The following is a 25,005-nucleotide window of genomic DNA, read 5'->3' as shown; positions in this document are numbered from 1 at the left end:
CTTTTTCCACAAAAACAGCATGTGGGCTACAACTGCCTTTTCCCCTTCTTCTTCATTTCTAATTTAAATAAAATCGATTTTTGGATATTAACACATTCACTGCCAGCCCAGCAAAAAAAATGCATCATTTGACGTCTTTTTCCGTCCATGGCAGTGAATGAGTTAATATCGATTCGATTCGATTCATAAATGAGAATCTCGATTCTTTTATGAATTGATTTTTTTGGCACACCCCTAATATTTATGTTTCATTATCCTTAATGGAAGGTGAAGTTGAATGTCATTTGTATTTCATGGAAGTGTCGTCAATAAACCATCAGTTTGTCGCTGACCGCACAGTAGCGCCCTCAATATCCGCCTTGTCTTCCCCTCGACTGCTTTGAGGAATGTTTTAATGGCTGACTAGAACAAAGTTTGGTCTTCGATATGAACCAAAGTTGAACAAGACTCTCTTGGTTCTTCTCAGCTCTCCAAAAAAAGTCCTGTAATTCATTTTTAAGGTTTCAAGTTGAAAGCTCGAACGAGTCAATTTCATGTCAGGGCTTCCTTTGAACAAATCATCTTTTTTTTTGCACGCCATCTGGTTTCAAGTGTTCGCCTCCCTATTTGCGGCCAGGCCAAGTGTTTTTTTTTGTGTTTTTTTTTTTTGCTTTCTACGAAATATCACCAGTGGAGTTGCACATTGCTTCCATTTTGTTATGGAACAAATGAGACATTCGCTGACATGAACATGTTTGGATTTCGCCTCCTGTTGGCAAGCAGCAAACAGAATCGACATGACTTTTTAATTACGGTATACGCCGTTACGTGAGGAGAGCAAAACGCACGTTGAAGATTTTGCACAGACTATTGTTAACAACTCAAAACCAAAGTGTTGGTGTAGAATTGCCGTGTTTTGAAGTGCAGTTTGTTTACATGTCGGGGACCAGTCGACGGTCTGTGATGTATTGTCAGTCTCGCGGTGCCATTGTCCATCCAGTTCTCCCACCATGCAAACCCGGGCAAAGCCATTTTCCGACGCTTCAATAGCAGGAAGTGGGCACCGTCTCACCAGAAAGCTTCGTCCTGCTTTTCTGGAAACCCAAATATACAAGAACACTCATTCACAACTTTGCAATATAATGGTGCTGGGAGCATAAACATCACCCTTGTTTAAAAAGCATGCAAAACATGCTTTACTCAATTCAACTCAACTTGATTGATGTAGCGCGACAGAACAAATGACATAAAACATTAACAATAATACAGCCATAGGAGAAAAAAAAAGCTATACAGTAATTTTATCCACATTCCATGAGCTCCTTAAACAAATTTGCCTTTTGTTTCTCAGTTATGGATGATATGACGTTACCATTCTTCAACTACAATGACTTTCATTTTCTCTTTTATTTCTATAGTTCATTCATTATCTTTTTTTTCCCCGCTGCAGTTGTTTAAAGTCCTCTATGAGTTAAGATATATGTTTAATTCAAGGGATACTTGACTCATTGAGCCATTTTCAGCAGTAGATAGTTAATATTTTGCCCACAATTAATTTGATAATTGAATTATTTTTCACATTTTCCCACTTGCTGTCACCCATATCACGGCTCACCTCTTTTCTACGTTTGGTCAGCAAACTCAAGCCATGACTGGTCGTTACCGCTTTCCACAGCACCGGTGATGTCATCTTCAGTCGACAGCAAGTGGCAAAATTCGTTTTTTTGTAAGGTATTAATTGTTCGTGGAAAATAATGACGTTATCGCATTGATTGGAGACAAAATATTATCTTCTTACTGTTGAAAATGGCTCAATGAGTCAAGTTTACCTTTAAAAAAATATGATGATGATGACGATTATTATTATTATCCATCCCAAGATTCTTTGCATTATCACAAGAAATATTCAAATACGGTGGTACCAAAATTTGGGATTTCACTGTAAAATGTCAGTAATGGGTGTTTGTGCTTTTGGCTATCAAAGTCATCTATGTTAAATTTTCTAGAACCTGATATTTGGTGGTAGTTATAGTAGTATATGTAGCCACCTTGCATGAGGCTTATGCGAGTTTTTAAGACGGCAAGCAAATGTACAAAGCCACATTCAGTTCATCCCCCACCTCTTAAAAAAGGTTGCAGTGACATTTTTGAGAAGCGTATTTGCTTTCTTGCCAAAAGTTAAACAAGAAGCTCTGTGAGTCAAACACAAGTTGCTCTGGCAAATGCTATTGAAAACGCACACAGTAGCAGCTTGAAAATCTACGAATGGACCAGAAAAGAAGCCAAATCCAGCAAACTAAAACCATCAACTCAACAAAATCCAGAGCATTCTCCGGAACGTGACCATAACAGTGCACCATTGAAATCATGTCATTATAAAGGAAGTCTAAGAAAGTGCAAACGCTTGTTCCCTAACAAGCTAGGTGTGATTTGAGTAATCGATTCATTGGTGTCGAGCAGAGCCAGATGTGTTTTTGAGTGCTTAGTAAATGGCCTCTTGTGTTTGCGCCACATGTCACAGGGTTAACAACAGGCCAGCTATTACGCAGCAAGACCCACAAGTGCAGATAAAGTGTGACTGAGACGCTAATAAAGAAAGAAAAAAAAACACAGGTTGACGACAAATGAGGTGAAATATCGTCACAATCAGTTACAACTTGAGGAAATTGGACACGGTTACAAATATTAAGAGTGGCGGCAGGAAAAGGTTTGTAATGAAGTACGACTGGTGCCCCCACAACCAGTTTATATTTACTGATTTGCCCCCTCTTTTACCGCTGTGTCACAGTGCGGCCATTGTGTGCTCGCCATCATTACGGGGCTGAGGAATTCGATCTGACATCCGAGCACAGTCCTCCCCCAAAAACTGCTCGCCGTCCAGTTGATCCTTTACTTTGCACACCTACCGGCCATATTGCAAGTCTATGGGCAGCAGATTGAACTAGTGGTTAGTAATTGGTTGTAATCTTTTGCCTGTTGTCGCATGGGGTAACTTATCAGTTCCCATCGACGTTGTGTTGCCTTCACTGCTTTTTTTTTTTTTACGTAAATAAGTTTATTGCTTTAAATTATAATGTTAAAAAATATATATACGTTCGTTATATAAAAATGATTTTTGTTTGGATGGTAATTAACAATTTTATTTATGTTAGAAGGAAAAATAGTATCGTTTAACACTTCCGGTTTCTGATGTAGGACTTCCGGTTTTCGAAGGCGTACTTCCGGGACGCCATCTTGCACGAACAGAGAGAACGCGTGCCGAGCCTAAACACTATCCAGCGCCATCCACGTAGAATTATCAGGCAGGAATGCCGTAAGTTTCATTTTATTCTACTTTGTACTTCCTAGCATGGATATTAGTGCTTATTTTCATCGAATCATCGTTGTAATGAGATCGATGCACTTCTTTGTGTTGACGTTACAGTGTGTGTAGCGATTGACTTTATTTTTGTATTTACAGTTTTCACCACATGTTTATGAAGACAATTAAACGCTGCAACTCCACTCCAGGGTCTTCATTTGTGGTTTAGCTTGGTGTCACCAACATCTCTGTTGAAAACACTACAGTCCCTAATAAAGATAAATCCTAGAGAAATTGAATGGATAGATTAAAGATGTTTGACTACTACTCGCCGAGCATGTGGTTTTCAAAAACTTCGAAAAATAAGCTCCAATTCCCACCCTAAAGCTAAACCAATATTTGGAGCCATATCTGAGGTGTCAAATGTGTTGTTATATACAGTAAGTGGCGCCACTATGACGTGTCACTCCAAAGTCATGCTGCGTTATCAGCCTCTTTCCTCTGGAGTCTTCGGTTTCCTGTGCAGCTAAATGAAGGTCACCACTTGTTTTCCAAGAAAATGTCAGTTTTTGTTTTGATTGTACCGAAGAAAGCAGTTTAGCATGCAATGTCGTTGCCATTTCGGACAAGCCTGTCAAAAATGGGATGCAACTTTGTTTGAAGAGCTCTTTTCCAAAACGAGATAATTGATTTATCACATTTTAGAAAAGAGCACCTCATATGTTTACAGATATTGCCACGTTTTTTTTGATAGATTACTCTTGACAACATGATGACCTAATGCAAGAAACTGGCGGCTTGGGGACCACATCCACACTCTTGAGTTGCACTTGATTCATTTTTTTAAAACTAAAAATATTTACGATAGCTGAGCAGTATTAAGTTGTAATAGCAGTGTTCACCACTAGATGGCAGATGTCACTCACCAGCCTCTCTAACCCCAAGACTGTAGTTGTGTATCAGAGAAGGTTCCCACCAGGGCCCCCATTAGGTCAAGAAAATTGTGTCTTCAGGTGACTATCTGCCTGGTTTGTTTCGAGACGCTATCATCAGCTATGAAAGATTTCGACCAAAGTCGCCAAAGCAACACCAATCTCCAAAGTATACAAACAGTATTTTGTAAAACCAAAAATATAGTTATATTCAATGTAGTTAAAATGCACACAATGGCTTGGAGAAGGCGCTTTTGTTATGGATGGCAAACTGAAGACAAAACTGCTAAACAAAAAAATAATAATTCTTGCGCTTAAAGTTAGTTTGCGCCATATTTGAATGGGACATTTTATGCTAGAGAGCCGTTTGCACAGGGAAGGAAAATCAGAGTACAGTTACAGTATATAGTTATTTTTCGTTTGCTTCTAACCCTTTGCTGAAGAGTGGATCTTATATGCATTTCAGCATTAAAATATGTTACGATATAATTATGTATAACTGCTCAATAAAAAAAAAAAAGCATACATATGCACACGAAAATATTACCATTTGTTGGGCCGTAACTCCCAAGCCTTTGCTCCGATTGAGCTCAAATTTGAGATTTTGTGTTGTGCCAACACTGTCAACAAGCACACCAAGTTTCATGAAAATCAAAATCTGCTTGGAACAAATTTTCACATTTTATTGGTGATTTGGCACGGAACGACCCCATCACGATGAAGCACTAGTTCTCTCGTGTTTTTACCCGCAGCCCACGTAATTCTTTTCATAATAACATTTGCTTTGTGGTCTAAAACCAACCAAGCAATAAATAATTGCAACCCGTCTTTGGTGGGAAAGGATGTCGCTCACGTTAATGGCTTTATTATCACCAAATCCCAGCGTTGACGCACTCTTGCCTGAGAAAACGCTCCGGATGTGATGGCAAACGTAACAGCTGGTTGGAATAATGGCGAAAAGATATCAGCAGCTGTGGAGGAACAAGTCTACAATTAGAGCCGAGTCGAAGTACTTTAGCGCTCTCGATGAGGTCCAGAGTGTGTGAAGGAAAAGAAAAATAACAATCACAGCCTCCTTCCTTTTTTTTTTTTTTTTTTCCAAGCAACTGGCGCAGGATGTGTCTTTCAGGCCTTTTCATCCTCGTCTCCATCCTTCTTTTGTGTGCGTCTTCAGTGTGAAAATACACAGGAAACCTCTTCCGCAAGCAGACTTTTCACACACTTTTTTTTTGCTCATTAGTGTTGTGAACGTTCACTGGAGGCATTTTTCAACACCCCCCCTCGCACCTTGCTCCCTCCCCAGCATTTTCACCCGTCAACCCCCGCCCCTCCCTCAAGATCCCTGACAGGCACTTGATTCAGGTCGACTGCCTCTGATAGGATCCAGGCAAAACCTACTCTGGAAAAACGTCCACGGAAGGCCTGCTACTTTGGTTTTGATGGATGGAAATCATGCCTACGCAGGCTTCCACTTAAGACCTGATGTATGGAGTGACTGGTTCTTGCCGCCTGACGTTAGCGATCACATTTACCGGCAGGAGGAGGACTGGGAGGTCCAGAGAGAGGCGACTTCGGATGGTGGATTGGGGAGTCGAAGAAGATAAATCGAAATGGCAGCCTTTTAACTCCTCTCAAAATCCTTTCTATACCTCCATAATGAGAAGCAGATAGGACCCAGCACACATCTGCTTACTCGTCGTTTTTTTTCCTTTTTCTGCCTGTATATGTCTCTCTGTCCTTAATACTACAAATGGCAGCTATTACCTGAGAGATGAATGTGTGACTTAGAAAAATGCAATAGCATGCAGTTGGCCAATCCACACGCCCATCACTAGCATCCTGAAAGCCAAACCGAAAGCCACATTTGTAATTGTCAGCCATATTCTAAGGGTCACACAGACCAAGGTTGTGAAGTTAATCCTTTCTGCCTTATCTTTTAATCTGGAGATGCGAGTAATCACATCACTGTGGACAGCACGGTTGGACTGCTGGTAAATACGGATTCAAACATATCCAAACATCACGATACGATATTATCACTATATGATGGTCATGATACGATAAATATCACGATATTGTGGGGAGGTTGGCAATACAAGAAAAAAATGTCACAATATTGTAAAAAAAAAAAAAAGCTCATACTATAAACAACACAATATTGTGCTTTTATACATTACATTAACAACCTACAATCTCTAAAACACTTAATATTGAGGCACTTACTTGCTAATGCACGCACACATTGAGTTCCTCCGCATATTGACTCGGTCACGAGCATATTACGTGTCCCTTCATCGGACCATTAGCATGGATTTTAAACATATAAGGGCCAAAACATGCCTTCTAAAAATTAAACTGTCCTGAAAAAAATTATCCACCACGGGGTGCTAGAACTGCACAAATTGAAATCAACCTGAATTTTTAACAAGATGTGCTTTTTTTTTTTATATATTGTAACATTGTGGCAGTTTTAATATCGCAATATCACAATATTGCCGTTATCATTAAATTCCTACTGGTAAACACATCTAAATAGTCAAGGGGGCCGATAACCAATATTTGAAGCCGATATTCACTTTCACTAAAAGGGAAAATATTAGCGTCAAAAGAAAAAAATAAAATAAATAAAAATCTGTTATTACCTCACCTCGAAGGCTTCTTCACTGATGTTGGTATTTCCTGACAGCTTTGTGAATGTGAGTGTGTGAGCTGTATAAATAAAGTTTGATTGATTGACTTAGTGGAAACCGCGTCTAAGAGCGAGCGCCCACTCTCGAAGCTTGAGGTGCACACAGGCCGAAACTCCAGATGCTTCCCGGGTCGTCACATCCTGACTGCTGCAAAAGCCGTACGCCGTCAGACCGCCAATAGGAACCACCTGGTTTTCCTTTGATTTCCCGTCTTCATTTTCAGCTTCAGGGTAGTCTGAATGCAGGATTGCTGTCTGTACATCAGAGTTTAGATTCCATCTCAAGCTGTTCCATCGGCATATTTATTCAATGAAGTTGTTTGAGTGTCTTGCAAGTCGTGTTTACGTCCAATAAAGCCGGCAGTGTTTGGTTTCGCGTGCAAGCTCAGCTCGAGGGAAGCACGGCACTTGCAAATAAAATGCCATTTTGTTTACTTTGAAGTGACTTGTTTAGCCTTGATGCGCCTTTAAAAGGGATCCAATGAGGGCATGACAAATTGTCGGGTTTTGTCATAGTTTGTTTGCACATTGTGCTTATAAAACTTTCAACACACTTGACACAGTAACAAAGTAGACATAGATTGATAAAATTAATGAGGAAATATGGAATAACAGGCTTGCATAAATGAAAGTAGAATGGACCATCACATCTTAATGCCTCTTGAAAAGATGCAAATTTGTTTAGAAGTTTGAAAGAAATTGTATATTTTCACTAATAGAAGCTCAAGTCAAGTCAAGCATTTGATTACTGTTTATTAACCAGTGATTGTTGGTTATTTCGTACTTCGTATTCGTATAGTGATTTTTTAAAAAAAAGGGGGATTGATCAAGCCTGATGAATCCTTATAAAGCCAAAGACAAATCAGTAGCCTAAAGAATGTACTCTAACAAAAATGAAAGCGATGCAAATTTCCAATTGAGTACTGAGCATGAGTCAGGGATTGACAAAGAAAAATCTCGGCAGTATTTTGGGGGACAATTTCACTCACCCTACTACGGCTCCCTGGGGAACACCATTTTTGACGGGAGCAGATGATAACCTCAATAAATATGGTGACCCCCAGCACTTCTGTCTGACTTAATGGTTTGCAGTGATCAATTGTGTCCCCGTGGTCATTACATGGTCATTATTGACCTTCAGTGGGGTCGTTTCCATTGTCTGCTGCTTACAAAAAAAAAAAAAAACAGTTTTGGAATAGATATCTTAGGTTGGTAGACAACAGCAAGGTCACTACCGCGACATGTCCTATAGAATACCATTAAAATGGCTCCACCTTGGTAGAAAAATGTTACATTTAAAACACTAACCCAACCATTGTTTGCATTACCTCCCTCAAGGATGGTATGTTCTTATTTGTTATTTAATCGGCTTTTTGTGGCTTTGTTGCTCTCTCTCGCTCTCTCACACAAATCCACGTGAAAATACTTGCTTTTTCATTACAGGTTCTGTAGTTCCAGAGCCTTCCACGTGACATCTGATCATCTGTAGTCATCAATGTGCTCTTCTACAATGACCAAAATGTCCCAAAAACTTTATTTTCCTGCAATGATTTTTTTGGTCAGTGTCATACTTTATATGACAATATGTTCATCTAAACCAGAGGTGTCCAAACTACGGCCCAGGGGCCATTTGCGGCCCGCCGTCCATTTTTTAGTGGCCCGGGACATATGCTAAAAATGGCATTTGACTCAGTTCAAATAAAATAAAAACAAAAATGTTTGGAGATGGTCAACACAAGAAGAAAAACACAGGTGCTATTAAAGGTTATTTTAGTTAACTAAAATTCAAAAAACAATTTTGTTAATGAAAAAAATAAAAACGAAAATGCTTTTTAAAAAACGAAAACCAACTGAAATTACATTTTATGTTTACAAAACTAAGTAAAACTATTGTAACACAGGATCTTCGTGAAGACGAGTGTTTGTGGATCGCTCCAAACGGAGGTCGTGGAAAAGACAGTCGGAGAGGGAATAGCTCCAGCTTTCACTTCATTTCCTTGTCTCGTTCTAATTCAACTTCCCTCACAATCGTTCCCCCTCCTTTTCTCTCTCTGTATCCTTCCGCGCCACATGCTCATCTCCCACAATGTAGTTCCGGTCCCCCCAAATCAAAACAAAATAGACCCCAACAAATACATATAATAATATGAAAATAAATCCTCTTCCACTATAATTATAGCAAAAATGTCCTTAGGACATAGGATATCAAGTGATTAAGGTTTTTTTGTGTTTTTTTTAGTAAGATTATGCAACAACAATTTAATGCTACTTTGTGAAGGAATGTGGAACACCTATTAAATCTGTTGTGAATTGAGGCTCATGTGGGAAGCTATAAAGAAAGACACATTTTTTTGATATTCACCAAATTCACTGTTTGGCCTTGGTGGAGGTCTGCGCTCTCTCGAGTGCCTTTCTCACTTTGACCTTGAGATTGTGCGATGACGTTTCTTGTCAAAAAGGCAGGCAGAAAAAAGCCAAAGGGGTGAGAAAGGCAACACTTCCAAGTAATGCTAGTAGCTTCTTAAACGCTCCAAAACACAAGTGCATTCCGATGTTCTCGATGGTTCATTTTTCTTCTCTCTTCCCCCCCCAAACACATGACAAGACAATAAGGGTGAAAGTTAGCAGCCTTACCTGTGAACCTTTTGTCAGCAAGCACACATCTGGTATGTGAGGATAGGATTACTAATTTGGCCTGGCGGCACCTCTGGGCAGCCAAACGAGATGAACGACGTGTCCGTCTTGCAGCTTGTGGACAGATGCTGTCATTCACAAATCCAGATTGGATGCTCTCACCATCCCCTGGAGCAAGACGTTTCCTTGGCTATCACTTTTTTTTTTTTTCCCCTTAAACATAATCCCTCTATGACATGACGTCTGTGTGTGTGTGTGTGCGTGAAGAAATGCATGCAACGGGTACGGTTGAGGGAAAACAGAACTTCACTTCATCGATGAGTTACTGCTGCCCTCACAGATGACAGACATAGTCAATGGAGTGAGCCACAGATGGTCATGGTCAACGGCGTAGCAGGAAGGCACTGACAGATTCATTGAGGTCACAGAAAAAGTGTATGTGTAGGGGGGGGGGGGGGGTCGAGAGAGAGCGTCTGCCTGACTACAATAGGAAAATAATTCACATTTATGTGTGGAGTTGTCACTCTTGCAGCCACTGATGATGAAGTGCAAATTCACAGTGGGGGATGACCACTGTGAGCATCCTATAAAAATATCAATTGTTCAACAAAACAAATTTGAGCTGTATTTGGAATGGGGGAGAAAAAAAAACAAAACATTAAAATTGAACATAATTTTTGGCTTGAACTGAAACCTCAAGGACTGTGACTTTTGACTTGTCCCATCAGGAGTCGATTGCATGGTTTGTTTGGCAGTTTTTACGTTGGACATCTTTAGTGTGATGTTTACTGTTCTCTTATTGATTTTCAGTGTCATTTTTATTTTTTTTTATTTTTTTCAGGCAGCTTCAAGGAAAACCTTGGGTCCTTACAGGGTCCATTGAATCAGGAAGTTCAGTGCTGTGAGTTGACAGAAAATGTCTTCATGGACACGTGAGTAATCCAAAAGTTACCATTTGTTTGGCTCTCCAGTGGTTGTTTATAATGGCGCCTGCCGCCATGCTAGCTACATGCTATCACATACGCAGTATGGTGACGCTAGTGGTTGGCATGCTATCGAAGTAAATTCTCCATTTTTGTTTCTATTTCCGCCACAGTTATACTAACAAACCCAATTTGAACATGACTTAAATGCATAGAAATGGGCGATGCCATCAATTGTATTATTGATATAAGAAAAAGAAATGTCACTGATATCGATATTGATACTTTTAAAAATGCTTGCTTGTATGATACTGATAGGTAAAAGAACTAGTTCCGATTTATTTAAACTTCATATTTGTGATTTGTCATTTGTTTTGTATGACACAGCTTCCCAATGTACATTTTTATTAGTGAAATTTTAAATGCGCTGTAACATCAAAAACGGTAAATCACATTATTTCTTGATTTTGATGGAAAGTTACAATAATTCACTTTCATTCCTGATCATAAAACAGATTTTTAGTGTCTGAATGTTATGTTTGATTAATTTCTCACTTTTCATGAGTCTAATCAAGTGTTTAGCTGGTTGAATCTTTGTCTAAAATTCCGTAATCTTTTTTTCAAAGAGTAAAATGGGAATACACCACATTAAAGCAGTTCATGACGCTAGATGTTTTTTCTATGTGACAAGAAATGTGTTAAGCACATACATATACTCCATTGTTCCTTTTTTCAGCAAGTTTTTTTTTTTTTTTTTTTTTAATAATTCATAATTCTCCTAAGTTAGTGAAATATTGATCTCCCCCTCCCTTCCGAGAATTCCATGATCAGAACGGCTGGTATATCGCAGTATTGATATTTGAGGATCGAACAGCCCGTATCATGTGCACTCCCAAAAAGAAAATCGCTGCGGTGGTGTTCCGTCTATGACTCCAATGTGACCCCGGTGGGATACAATTACCAACTCTTTAGTTCCCCTTTGTGCTCGTCCACGTTATAGTGTGTTCCAGCTCATTAGCGAGGCATTGCCATGTTCACGCTAATGGATTTGCAGCACAGAAACAGGAAGTATTTTTTACGATAAAGTTAGGGACCACTCAAAACTCCACCATGCAAAAAAAACACTTAGTAGTTTAGTGTGTTTCTAAAGAGACAAGGGCCCTCACAATTTACGACTTCTTCCTTGTTTGATGTTACCCTCCTCCTCCGTGACCATTCTGTGAAATGACCTCTCCTGCAGAAAAATAAAGAACTTTTCTTTATGGTAATATCATAAAGTCACTTCATTATAAGACTTGTCTTTCGGTGGTTTGCTTTTTTTTTTCTTTTTTTTTTTTTACATAATGCATTTTCTGAAATATGTCAAACAGATCATGGCTCAAATTCTCTCCAGCATGTTTTGACAACCGAGTGTTTCACGCACACATTAGTGGGATGGAGAAATGCTCTGTCAATGTCAGGAAGGTCTTGACAGCTTCATTTTTCAAGCGGGACGCCGCCTCGCTCATGAGCGTGCACCTGCATGAACAAATCCTCAAGGAAGACAAAAGGTCGCCGTGTTTATAGCATGCAGGGCGTCACGAGTGATTCATAGAACTTGCATGACAACACAAATCCAAAGTTCAGACTTTCGGAGGTTTTTCTTAAAATCAAAATGTTCATTTGTGGCGGAATGAATTTATGAAAAGCTGTTACGATTGTTAACTTTTTTTTTTTTTTGGTTATAATTAGGGTTCACAAGTCAAATTCTCTGGAAAAAAAATCCTCCAAATTCACATTCTTAAAAAAAAAAAAAAAGTGGTGAATTGAAGACTATTGTAATTTGTGCATAAATTGGAATTGGAACGCGAGTGTGAAGGCTTGTTTGTGTATTTGTACCCTGTAATTAACTGGCAATCCGTCCAAAGTCAGCTGGGATAGGCTCCAGCTCACCCCTGACCCTAATGAGGACAATCCCTATAGAAAATGAATGTATGGATGGGTAAAAAAGAAAGAAGGAAGGTATGTGAGGAAGAAAATGAAGAGGTAGTTTGGTGAAGACGTGTATGAGAAGGAGATCCACTGAAAAGAGATTTGCACAAAAATAGCAAGAGTCTGTCAGACCCCCCACGATCGACGTGGAGGCTCGACTACAATAGAAAGAGAAGTCATTAGCAATAAGTCACTCAATCTTTTTTCCTCTGCTCGCCCCAACCGCCTCCCCCACACTCTCCTCTTTCTATGACATCGCCACGGACCCCCCCCCCCCCGCTCGCCGTCGCCCACCCTTTTCCTTCTCCTTATCTCGGGGTCGCCGTGTTTATAAATGTGTGTAATGAATTTAAATACTGTTGGCTGAAAGAAATTATGACTCAAGAAAAACATTTTGTAAGAATGGAGCGAAAGGTCAGCATGTGTTATTTTGAGCCCCGACACATAAGAATAGCAAGTCCAATTGTGTTTAAAGTGAACAACGAAGTCTGTTGGGGTTTAGCGCTTAACAACGTGGACTAAATCGGCGAGAACATGCGACGCAAACACTTAAAATCTTATCAGGAGTAAACGGAAGTGAGACTCCTCTGCCAAGACTGGCAGACAAGCAATGGGATTTCCTTCTGTTGTTTGCATAAATATACCCTTGGTAGTACTGGGGAAGACATTCACAAGTACACAAGTACTTATTTAGTTTAACAGTGCCACAAATAGTGGCCTTCATCTTGCAGGTGTTGCCACTAGGTAGCTGTAATTATCCATCCATCCATTTTCTTGACCACTCATTCCTCACAAGGGTCGCGGGGGGTGCTGGAGCCTATCACAGCTGGCTCTGGGCAGTAGGCGGGGGACACCCTGGACTGGTTGCCAGCCAATCGCAGGCTGTAATTACCTTTATGGAATAAAGTACTGTGCTGTATTTGGCCAGGTCATTTGTAGATAAGGTATTTAAAAAAAAAAAGTTAACGATAGTTAACTTGAACAGTCATACAGTATTATGTATATTATTGAACTGCTGACTGTCAATCAAATTAGGGATAGACCGATAATCGGCCGGGCCGATTATCGGCGCCGATATTTGGCATTTTGACAAATATCGGCATCGGCCATTTTTTGAATCTGAAGGCCGATAAAGCTCACTGAGCAGGGAATACTTGCGAACGTAGCGAATTTGGGGTTTTCATCAGGATTTGTAAGATGTTCGCAGTCAGTTTTTATTTGTCGAATACACATTTGGAACATATTCACACAATTTTTCACCGCGAAAATCTTTTTGAAACGTTTTTACGAACCCTAACAAAAACCCCAAATGAGCTACATTCACATGAATTTGTTACTCAGTGAGAAATTATATATAGTTTGAAAGAATTCCCCCCCATTTTACTGCAAATGAATATCGGCTTGAAATATCGGTTATCGGCCGACTTGACTACAAATAATCTGTATCGGTATCGGCCTTGAAAAAACCATATCGGTCTATCACTAAATCAAATACGTCTGCTGTAAAATAATGCATACATGATCTTGTAAAATGATGGTAGCTTTTGTGATGTAGCGTCACGGGTGGCTTGCCTTCAAAACAGAAGAATAGTTACCGTGAACTAAAATCTAAAATAATAATAACAATGTAATCATTTACAATCATTTGCGCTTCCTGGTTTGTTATCAAGCATCTGAGATCATCTTTAAATGCTTGAAAGGAATTTGTTGAAAACTGCCACTTACAGAGCGCTGACATGCTAGCATGTACTGATGTGACGTTTGACCCAAGATGACCCCACCAACATGGATCTGATTACCTCCCTGTGACTGGTTAAATGCTGTGCAAGAGGGAGTACTACTCATAATAAGAGACTTTAATGTACATATTTACATACATGCTAACATTTACTGTATAAACTTAAAAAGAAAATGTGAAAAGCTGATGACCTCAAATGTATAGAAGAACATTTATAGTCACTTGAAGGAAATCCTTTATAGTATTTTAGTCTTGTAAGATCATGATTTTAATGTTGTAGTGTTTTTTTTCTTTAGTATTAGGATGGTCCTAATACTTGTTTTTCATCACATCCTTTCATTCAATTCATTTGCTCCTTCACGTGTGCCGCAACAAAATAATCTTCTGGTCTTCCGCTGTGTTCATTTTCCTGACAAATGCTTTTTCTCAGGCTTCACACCGCACGCACACACCTGCTTTCCCAGCGTGCAACCCCCACCCACCCACTTTGTGAATGGGGAGTGCAAGAACAGAGGTTGGCAGCGGCGTGCGGGGATGCGGATGTTTCTGCGAGAGGCTTATAAATCCCCCTGATGCTCCCGATACGGAGGACAATGGCTATGCGTGCGGAGCGGGAGCTCTCTTTAAAAGCCTCATTGAAAACTGAATTCACTCCCGTGCTCTTTAATGAGGTCAGCGAGCAGGCAGGCAAGCTGCTGGCTGTATTTCATCGCCGCATTCAGCCATGATAAACTTAAGCGGAGTGACCGCTACCATTCTGCGATAACTTCTGTCTTGGGCAAACAAGATGGACGGTGCACACCTGGCCAAGATACCGCTTCAAACATATCAAAATATACACCCGTGAGCTCCTTATCGCAGCATGACAAGGCAAATAATATTAATCAGTCTTATCTAGTAATATTCCATGAAACTTGGGGTTAATTGGCGGGCTTGAAGCGACAAGCGGGACATCAGAGTTGCCCAAAAATGACGACATCTTCTTCCTTTTCTTCATATGTGTACAAAAAGTAAACGCCCATATCCCACTGAGGGATGAATGTTTGCAGCGCGAGCAAATGTTGATTTCACGTCAGGGTTTGTTCAACCTCGCAGTGTTTCCGAATCGTTCTCGAAACAGTCTTACCCCGGGTTTTCACTGGTTGCGGTTGCGGTGCGGTTGCGGTGCGGTCCGGCGACGCAAGCAATTAGATTCCATTCATTCGAATGGTGAAGTTTACACCGCTTGCGGGTGCGTTGCGTGTCGACTGCGGAAGGCCTGCGGCGTGCCGCAAGCCTTCCGCAAGGATAGCCTATTTTCTATTTTTGCCGGACGCCGCAGCGGTAGGCCTCCGGCAAATGGCAAGCTAGCACAAAACACATCGAGCGGGACAGGAAGACCGAGGCAGTTTCAAAATAAATTTCCGGTTACCTTTCAGAATAAAACACTCGCCAGCTCCTATTTCGCAAGTTTTTCAGCAAAACGTGACGTGGGCGTCGCCGGGCCATGTGCTCATTCACGGTTTAGACACCAGCGAACATGGACGAGGAGAGGTTTATATTGGAGGTGGAAAACCACAAAATAATATATGACACGGCACATCCTTTTTATAAGGACTGTAATGTATTGTGAGTTTGATGTTCGCGATTGCTTGTTGTGCCCGTCTCGCTTGCCGTACTGAGCGGCAGCCGGACGCGGAAGACAGAAATAAAGAGTGGACCCGCACTGACCCGACTCTCGTTATTAATATACTTTACAAGGACAACCAAAAAAAGGATGCTGCATGGAATCTCATAGCAGAAGAAGAAGAAAAGGTTAAATCAAAAGAAGTCCACCTCTCGTTGTGAAATGCCACATGATCGCGCGCGCGCGGTCCCGCGAGACACGTTGGGAAGTGGGCGGCGACGGAGCTGCCGGACCGCAGCTGTGCGGAGCCGGTGTGGATTGACAAAAAAATTGACCCGTCCGGAGCACGCAGTCAAGACGCACCGCACCGCAACCGCACCGCAACCGCACCGCAACCGCATCCAGTGAAAACCCGGGGTTAATGCTCTTTCTTGTCACAAGGAATTTTTGAACTTGATCAAAATGTAGAAAACCATAAAGACTGTTGAGAAAATATTTAGGAAATTCTGCGACCTTGAACAAACACCCATGTCAAATTATTTGTTAAGTTCGTATCCCACTGAGGGGCAAAACATATGCAAAGCTAACGAATGTTGATTCCACTTCAGGGGTTTTTTCAAGGTTGTAGTGTTTCCTAAACTTTCTCATCACGGTCTTAAAGGTTCTCTAAAGAGTTTTAAAGTTTCAACTTTTTCCTACTCCTTTTCAAACGTGTATGTCAAACTTACTACCAAGAACTGGGCTCATGACTTCGAAATAACAATTCAAAGTCAAATGGCCTTGTTGCAAGGAAATGTTCAAATTTCAAAAACTTATTACGCAGGTTCATTAATGCACGGAACTATCGACATCACGTAAATACAAGCTTTCTAAAGAATAAAAAATGAAACATAAAGTTGTTTGTTAGCATTTCAATAGTGGGCTTCCATGGTATGGGTGATAGTGCCACCTGTTGCTTTGGCATGCACATGACAGCCATATGGAATAGCGCCACTTACGTAGTTGGAAATACAATCCAACGCACACACCCTCTAAAGATCATAGGGTAACATTTCAACCACCCCCCCCCCACCGTTGGCCGTATTAATTTCATAGATGTACGGTTTTCCTTGACTTGAAATAACAACCCAGTGATTAAAATCAAAACTTGCACATGACTTTGACCCGTTATTGTTCGTTGTTTCAGTTGCTCGCTCTGCTGAGTTGAAGCCGCTGGTTGGTTTTGGGTGGAAGCCGATCAACTGTGGATGTGGTTGACCGAGTCTGCTTTCGTTCGGAAGTGACGGCAGGGCGAGGCACTCCTGAGATGAGGCCCCTCAACCCAAAATGTCAGCGAGCGGATCGTGCTTAAATGCTTTCACAGTATGTTTTTGCTATAATTACATAGCATGTATGGATTAGGTAGGGGAGAATTTCTGGTATGTGTGTGCAGCACAGCGTTTAAAAAAAAATAAAAAATAAATAGTGGGGCTTTGCACTTCTTCTAAGACCTGACACAATAAAAAGAGTCATTTTGAAACTATTCTTAAAATGCAGTTGCATTTTAAATGATATTTTCACTGCAATGATGTGGACTTTGTTTTTCTCCCACATTCCAAAAACATGTACAGTACTATATATTAGGTCATTGAAGACTAAAAGTCATTTGGGAGAGGCGACAGCAGTCGTCCCCAATCTTTTTTTCCCGTCAAGGAGCAGCTCATACGAGTCCATAGCTTTCGCGGACCGGTAACTGCAGTGGGAGTTGGCTGACTATTAAAATGCTACAACAGCAAACGCAAATCCACTGTTCATTTTTATGTACCTGTACTAGCAGCACAAACGCCATAAAAAGGGCAACAACAATGGTAACTATGGTAACGCTTATCATGAATGTTACGAGCAACACAAAAACTGGCGTATTGTGTAGATATACTTTTCATAACCATGAAGCCACATTCTAACTATATCAGTAGCGTCCTCCTAAAATGTGCCAACATAACATGGCACCACAGAACAAATATACAGTCAATGAATAACTAATACTAAATACTAATAACTAAATACTTCTCATTTCAGTCTGCACTGAATCTATTTAGTTGAATCAGTGCTTCTCCTTTTATTTATTTTATTTTTTTAAGACAATCAAGTGCAGAATGTGAGTACTTTGGAGACCTATTCAGAGTGCATTGCTTGATGCACCTTTCATCAAAGTGTTCAGATGTGTGTTTTTGAATACGACTGCTTATTCGAGTAGTTTTCCTCTCAAAAAAAGCAGGACAAGCACGTTCCTCGGCCCTCTCCTGGTCGAAACTCGCCGTGACGACGACGTCGACGACATCCAAGACCACCTCCACCCCACCCCCCCAATAAAGTCCAGCCTTGGAGGCGTTGCTCTCCCTGTCAGTATCAGCAAGTGCACAACGAGTCACAGAGCCATTCTCGGCTCGCGCGAGGACTCGGAGGAGAGATCCCCAAAGTGGACTTTAGTGGACTTGATGCAAAGCTAAGCGAAAAGAGGAGAAGCGTGCAAAGAATCTGCGAAATACTTGATCAAAAAGAAAGAGGTAAGCTGCAATGATGAGTTCGCGTGCTGCGGGAGAAGTGACGGTTGAGACTTTTTTTTTTTTTTTTTTTTTTTTTAAGATGCCGTTTTAAAAAAATATTTGTGTGAGCATTTTTTCCCCAGACATAACAAATAATAAAATGTAAAAGAGGCTATTTGCACGTTTTCGACACCGAATTATTGCCATTGTCTCCCCCCCATCCATTATTTGTGTCTGATAAGAGTACTTTGCCTCCAATGCGCTGATACAAATCAACAATTACATTGTGTTGTGTTTAGTCTGAGACAAACCGGCTCGGATTTTTAACCATAACGACACCGGCGGCTGTTCACAGAAGAAACTTGTGACAAAACAACTTGTGACAAAAACATGTTGCACCTGCGCCAATCTCGTTGTGGTAGACATTAGCACATGAAACCCCTTCACTGACGTTTTACTGTCTGTGTATTGAAAGACAAAAGCTGTTTTGGGCTAATTTGTAACTGGATGCTTGCGAGGCTGAGTCAGGGAGAGAGAGACTCATTGAACATTCTTGGGACAATGGTTAATATGTAAAAGTAAGAATCAAACAATGTGCTTTCATATAGTTTTTCACATTTAAAAAATATATTTATTTAATCATTAGTGTTAACTGAAGCGTTTCTAAACTTAATTTAACACCACCACCTCCTTGCTAAGCAATCAAGCACATACCCGTTCGATTCCCCCCTCTTCTTTTTGCTTAATAAAGTAGATATATGCTATTTTTACATTACTTAAGAATAAAATAAATAAAGAAATAAACATAAAAAAAAAAACTACAAAATTAGATACCAATTTTGCACTGAGTTTTTGGTTACTTTACACTTATTTATTTCTTAATTGGATACATTTGTGCTATTTTTCATTATCAATGAACAAAAATAAAGAAAAAAAAGCTACAAACGTGCCAAACTAAAGACTCTGCAGTGTGCGCGTCTGTTTTATCTGATGGCTGTGGGTGTTAAGGGGCTAATTAGCTTGAAGCCTGCTGAGCTACCTGGCTCAGGTATTTTCCATATAATACGAGGGAATTGGAGGCCATTGTGAGAGATTATCTCCGCATTGAAAATCTCCTTGTTGCAAAGAATGGCCCTATCTGCTGTCAAGTTAAATTAAAAAGCCAAGGCTGGAAGACGTTACATTGTATCACAGGAGAAGCATTCAGTTAATAATAAAAAAAATCTCGGAAATGAGAATGCTTATAAGATTTACAAGCCTTATAACTCCCCAAATCCTCAATAATAATAATAGTAGTAAACACTTTACACTGACAGCAGTTCTGCTTAGTGATTTGTAACATTATCCCTTACGTTATATTACCCGGCTAGCCACTGCCAGTTTTATTTTTGTACTTTACGACTGATGGATTTAGGGCAAATGTGACGAGTGACACTTTCACGTGGAGTAGCTAATGATTAAAACCAAAGCAAAATACTTGCAGCAGTATGATTGGCAAATAGGTGCTTTGACTGGCACGCGACTGCTGAAACTCAGTGGAGAAGTTGCGTCAAATGGGTGAAAAGTCATTCTTATTGTGTGTGTGATGTGATCCGAAAATGTCTCCAGGAGCTGTGGAATGTTTTTATGTAGTTATTAAGGCAGTCACATTTCAACCTGTCACCCGGGTGGCCATCGACCCTCCGGTCACAACGCGGAGGGGAGACATTTTGCATGGTGTCAAGCCTCCCGCCGATCTCGGCGCACGGTCACTGTGGGGCATTAAGCGCGGTTAAGGCAGTCGTGCTCTGGTTTTGATCCGTCTCCCCTCCTCCCCAGCCGACCTCTCACATCGCGGCGGGTTGGAGGAGCCGAGAGAGACATCGCAGCACACTGTGAAACCAGTGCAGCAATTTGGCCCAAATATGTCACTATAGGCTTGCCTCATTCTAAAGGAGCGTGCCGAATTATTTGCATGCCACACTGTCTCGTATCTCACCTGTGAGCTCTCAATTCATTCCAAAAAGTGTAAATTCTTTACCGTTTAGTAAAGGGCAAGGCAGTGCAGCTTTCCTAATATAGCACATTTCATACACAAGGTGCTTTACATGATTAAAAATACATTTAAAAGCATTAAAAATTATTTTTTCACTTGGACTTAACTCTTTTACTGCCACACAACAACAAAAACTTTGATATGACAAAGGCTTGCTTTGATCATTCACGAAAAGAACGCTTCCATCTGCTGGCCATAGTTAGAGTGCTTTTGATTCCACAACCCATTGACCAGGCAGCACTGCACATAGCCGTTGCACTGAGAAAAATCCATCCATCCATCCATCCATCCATTTTCTTGAATAGCATCAAACAATATGTGAAAAATAAAAAAACTTAGTTAACGTCATTTGATGTTTATGGTGGCATACGTTGTGATTTTACTGATCGTTATTAAACGTTTTTGGCGGTCAAAGAGTTAAAATCATTAATTACTTGCTGCTGACTTCACCTCTGTTGGCAGCTTTTTCCATTTGTGTGCAGCATAACAGCTAAATGCTGCTTCACCATGTTTGCTTTGTAAACCGATGACCATACAGCCTTGACTAAAGGTGTCCAAATTGCCTTTGGTGCCATTGATTTGACTTCTAGAGCTAGAGACATTTGCAATCGTGACGAGGTCGCGTCTTCTTTTTGCAGGATCCCTCTCAGCGCGTCTGCGGTTGGCGGAACTCCCTGCGGTTGTTGAGATGAGCCTGAGCACCAGCGAGATGGAGGACCTGTGGGAGTCCATGGGCTATCTCAACTTCTCCGACGCCTTCTCCAACATTTCCAGCGTGGGCACCACCGTGTGCCTGACGGCGTTCAACCGCAGCGCCCTGTTCCACTCCATGTGCGTCCTCTACACGTTCATCTTCGTGGTGGGCCTGGCGGCCAACGCGCTGGTCCTGTGGGTGAACGTTCGCGCCCAGCGGGACTCCGCCCCTCGCCACGAGACCCACACCTACATCGCCCACCTGGCCGTGGCAGACCTGTGCGTGTGCGCCACCCTGCCCGTGTGGGTGAGCTCGCTGGCCCAGCACGGCCACTGGCCCTTGGGCGAGGCGGCGTGCAAAGTCACGCACCTGCTCTTCTCCGTCAACCTCTTCGGGAGCATCTTCTTCCTGGCGTGCATGAGCGTGGACCGCTACCTGAGCGTGACGCGCCAGCGGGAGAACCAGGGCGGCGCGCGCGGGAAGTCGATCCGCCGCACGGTGTGCATCGGAGTCTGGCTTTTGGCTCTGGTGGCCTCCTTGCCAGACACGTACTTCCTGAGCACGGTGAAGGCCTCGCACGGGGACCGCGTGCTGTGCGGTCCCGTGTACACGGAGGTGAAGTGGATGGTGGGCGTCCAGCTGAGCTTCATTCTCTTGGGATTCGCGCTCCCCTTCCCCGTGATCGCGTTCTTTTACGCGCTGCTGGCCCGAGCCTTCGCTCGCGCGTCCTCGCCATCGTCCACCGCGGTGGAGCAGGAGCGTCGCGTGAGCCGCAGGGTGATCCTGGCCTACATCGTTGTGTTCCTGGGCTGCTGGGGGCCGTACCACTCCGTGCTGCTGGTGGACTCGCTCTCCCAGTTGGGTGTGGTGCCTCTCACCTGCGGCCTGGAGAATTTCCTGTACGTGGCCACGCACCTCACCCAGGGCCTGTCTTTGCTGCACTGCTGCTTCAACCCCATCCTCTACAATTTCATCAACCGGAACTACCGCTACGACCTCATGAAAGCCTTCATCTTCAAGTACTCCACGCGGACTGGCCTGGCGCGCCTGATCGAGACGTCCAACGTTTCCGACGCAGAGTACTCCGCCGTTGACAATCCGCCGCAGATATGAGGCGCTCCCCATTCAAGCTTTTGTGATTCCAATTCCGTCCACCAACGACAATTGTCATATTTGACGTTAAATGACATTTGCAGACATTTTCTGCAACTATATCGAGAAATCCCGTGGACAGGAGCGCATCGCTATCGCTGGACTGAACATAAAAAGCACTTCGAAAGCTGTTTTATTTAGTAAAATCTCATATGTATCTACGTATACGGTTAGTGATTTGTAAAGCCAAACCAGTGTGTCCAAACCTTATATTTTTAAGGTTGATTAATGTCGTGTTTCCCAACATTCATTTGGCCAAAGTGCATAAGAAACGCCACAAAAAAAGGAAGAAAAAAAAAATAGCCTACGTATATAGACTGAAGTAATGACGATCTCATCTATATTTCTTCACAAATCATAGATGAACAAAAGACACATTATTCATAGGCAAGAAATCATTTTTCGGCCTGAACGCGCCACTGCTCAGTGGATGGGAATCACTGCATTAGTTTGTATGTGTGTATTTTGAGAGAGGATCTGTATTAGCGAAATGGTATGTTTAATCAATCTATTTATACTCACTTGAATTGTTTGACGTTGTCACTCATCCACTGCTCTACTGCACTCACATCTGCCTCATACTTTAGTGTGCCCACTGACTGGCTCCTTGTTCAAGTCCTGCTCTCACATGCTAGGTATGAAAACCTCATGGCGTCACCTCAGTTGAATCCTTCAGCCAAAGAAGAAACGTGTTTGATTCCATTTTTTTTTTTTTGGTTCGTATCCGTTGAGACTTGCCGTTACGATTGATGCAACCTCCAGATGGCACGTTGATTCGTCAAGTGCTTTAATTGGACCGCTTGTTTTCAAATCTACCTTCTGAAGGTTCTTTTCATACACAAATGCGAGTTAGCCTGCTTTGCTAGCCCTTTTAACGAGCGTATGATGTGTAGGCAGCTTCTGAAATTTGTAAATATCAAATGTAAGGCTGCTATTTGTTCTACTTCGCTAGTCTTTTTCATGAGCCCGAGTCCTTCAATATAGTAATGTGAGGTAAGGAAATGGTAAGGAATCCTTACCATGTGTGCACTAGGCTGCGAACTGCTTGTTCGTCTGTTTCTAGCATTGAATTGCCTCACAGTGATGTGTAGTCAAATGAAACCATTACACGTGTTTATAGTTACCTTATGAAACCTTGCGTGAAAGATTGATAACCTACTATATATACAAACCTTTTTTTCCATTACCGTGTCCTTCGTATTGCTGCGCAATGATGTGTCTGCTAAGCTGCTATTAGCCTGCGTCTTTAGTATTGTCTTACTGTGATGTTTGTCATAGTAACGTTAAGCCTCTTAGCAGACAAAAAAAATAATAATCAAAAACTGCTTACTGCCATTTAGCCTGCTTCCCTAGTGTTTTCCACTAGCCATTCATCTTTAACTTTGTTCTGTGATATACGTGCATATTTGCCTTATGAAGTCTCTTAGAAGACGATAAAGCTGCTCACCGCTAGTTATCCTGCTTTGCTAGCCTGTTTTTAAGCATTATTGAGTTCTGATGGGCGCCAAAATGAAACCATTACACAGGTTCATATACAATAGCTTATCAGTGCTTCATAAGTTATTGTATCAGACATAAATAACTGCTAACCTTTTCCCACTAAGCTGCATCTTTCTTTCTTTCTGTGATGTGTGCACTAAAATGACACTTAACAGTTAACATAGTTATCCCGTAGAGCCGAACGGTAAATTCCAGTTAGCATGATCCTCACTAGTCTTTTCTGCTAGCTTATGTGTTGAGCTTTTGTTGCGCTGTGACGTGCTAAAGAGAAGCCTTTACATGTGTTCATAGTTACCTCGCAAAGCCGCTTATTAGACATCAAAGGCTACCAACTGCTAGTTAGTCACGTTCTTAGTCTTTCTTTTTTTTTTTTTTTTTTTGATAGCCAACAAACTTCAGAATTGCCATGCTGGGATGTGTGTGCTAAAATGAAAATAATACACATGTTCATAGTTACCCTTTGGAACCTATTATCAGCCATAAAAGGCTACTATCTGCTACTTAGCCCTCTTCGTTCCCCTTCCATTAGCTTGCGACTTTAGCGTAGCTGTGCCTGATAACTGTGGCTATAAAGCCTTATTAAAATGACATCATTCCCACATTATGCACATATCTGGTTTTGATTGACTGTGCGAGGCAGGTGAGTTTATTTTTAGAGGCAGCATTGGCAAAGCAAGCTAGCATTGTGTGGGGAGGTCATAAACAAGAGTCGCGTTGCCAACACTTTCCATTCAAGCAGTAGCCAATAAATACCATCATTTGACCTTTTTCCCGGACAAGTCAAAAGTCGTTTCCTACTGGCTGGGAAAAGGGAGACGTAATAAACCAATTATCTCCTTTGGTTCACATTGTCTGAAGACTTCAACTGTAAGCCGACCGAGTGTGACAAATGTGACGTTATTTCTATATTACATTTGTGGAGCTTAATCCTGCTGCATCAGCACATCAGGGCCACACATGCGCACACTTACTGACTTTTACAACCAAATAATATAAACGAATAGCTTTACTGCTTGCGTGCAGGCAGCAGTTGTGATATGACGCTATAAAGTGTTGATTAGAGGACCAAATGAATGCGGTTTGTCTTGTGAATGTGTGCGTGTGTTGGCAATTTTTTTTTTCATTATTATTATTTTTTTATAGCTGCCATCTGATGCAAGATATCATTTCATAATTATGCCGACATGATGTCATGTGATTGCGTCTGGGGAAGTGGAACGTGTCTAGAACGGCGCAGGCCTCCCTTGTTGTGCTGTCAAAATATATTAAACAGTGAAAATATTGTGTCTCAGTACTTGACTGCTATCATAATAACTTTGCATCTTC

The 25,005-nt window shown here is 41.5% G+C and overlaps 1 protein-coding gene and 1 long non-coding RNA gene across 3 annotated transcripts in view; one reads left to right on the top strand and one right to left on the bottom strand.

Moving 5' to 3' along the window:
• Window positions 1-25,005, bottom strand: part of LOC144030736 (uncharacterized) — a 47,687-nt gene that overhangs the window by 1,389 nt on the left and 21,293 nt on the right. The window contains exon 4 of the long non-coding RNA XR_013287347.1: window positions 916-1,073. This is a non-coding gene — a long non-coding RNA (uncharacterized LOC144030736). The remainder of the gene's footprint in view (window positions 1-915; window positions 1,074-25,005) is intronic.
• Window positions 3,214-24,961, top strand: ackr3a (atypical chemokine receptor 3a). 2 transcript variants are annotated; one of them, XM_077537278.1, is made up of 4 exons: window positions 3,237-3,292; window positions 10,377-10,467; window positions 18,031-18,319; window positions 20,972-24,961. In XM_077537278.1, the coding sequence occupies exon 4, from the start codon at window positions 21,022-21,024 to the stop codon at window positions 22,138-22,140; it is 1,119 nt and encodes a 372-aa protein (XP_077393404.1). In that variant the 5' UTR covers window positions 3,237-3,292; window positions 10,377-10,467; window positions 18,031-18,319; window positions 20,972-21,021; the 3' UTR covers window positions 22,141-24,961. The 2 variants fall into 2 exon arrangements, with proteins under 2 accessions (XP_077393402.1, XP_077393404.1); XM_077537276.1 differs by lacking the exon at window positions 18,031-18,319 and having other exon boundaries at window positions 3,214-3,292.

This window comes from Festucalex cinctus, chromosome 11 (genome assembly GCF_051991245.1).
Source record: "Festucalex cinctus isolate MCC-2025b chromosome 11, RoL_Fcin_1.0, whole genome shotgun sequence".
Taxonomy (NCBI): Eukaryota; Metazoa; Chordata; class Actinopteri; order Syngnathiformes; family Syngnathidae; genus Festucalex; species Festucalex cinctus.
The sequence above is the reverse complement of the archived record's forward strand: the minus strand, read 5'-3'. Positions and strand labels throughout refer to the sequence as shown.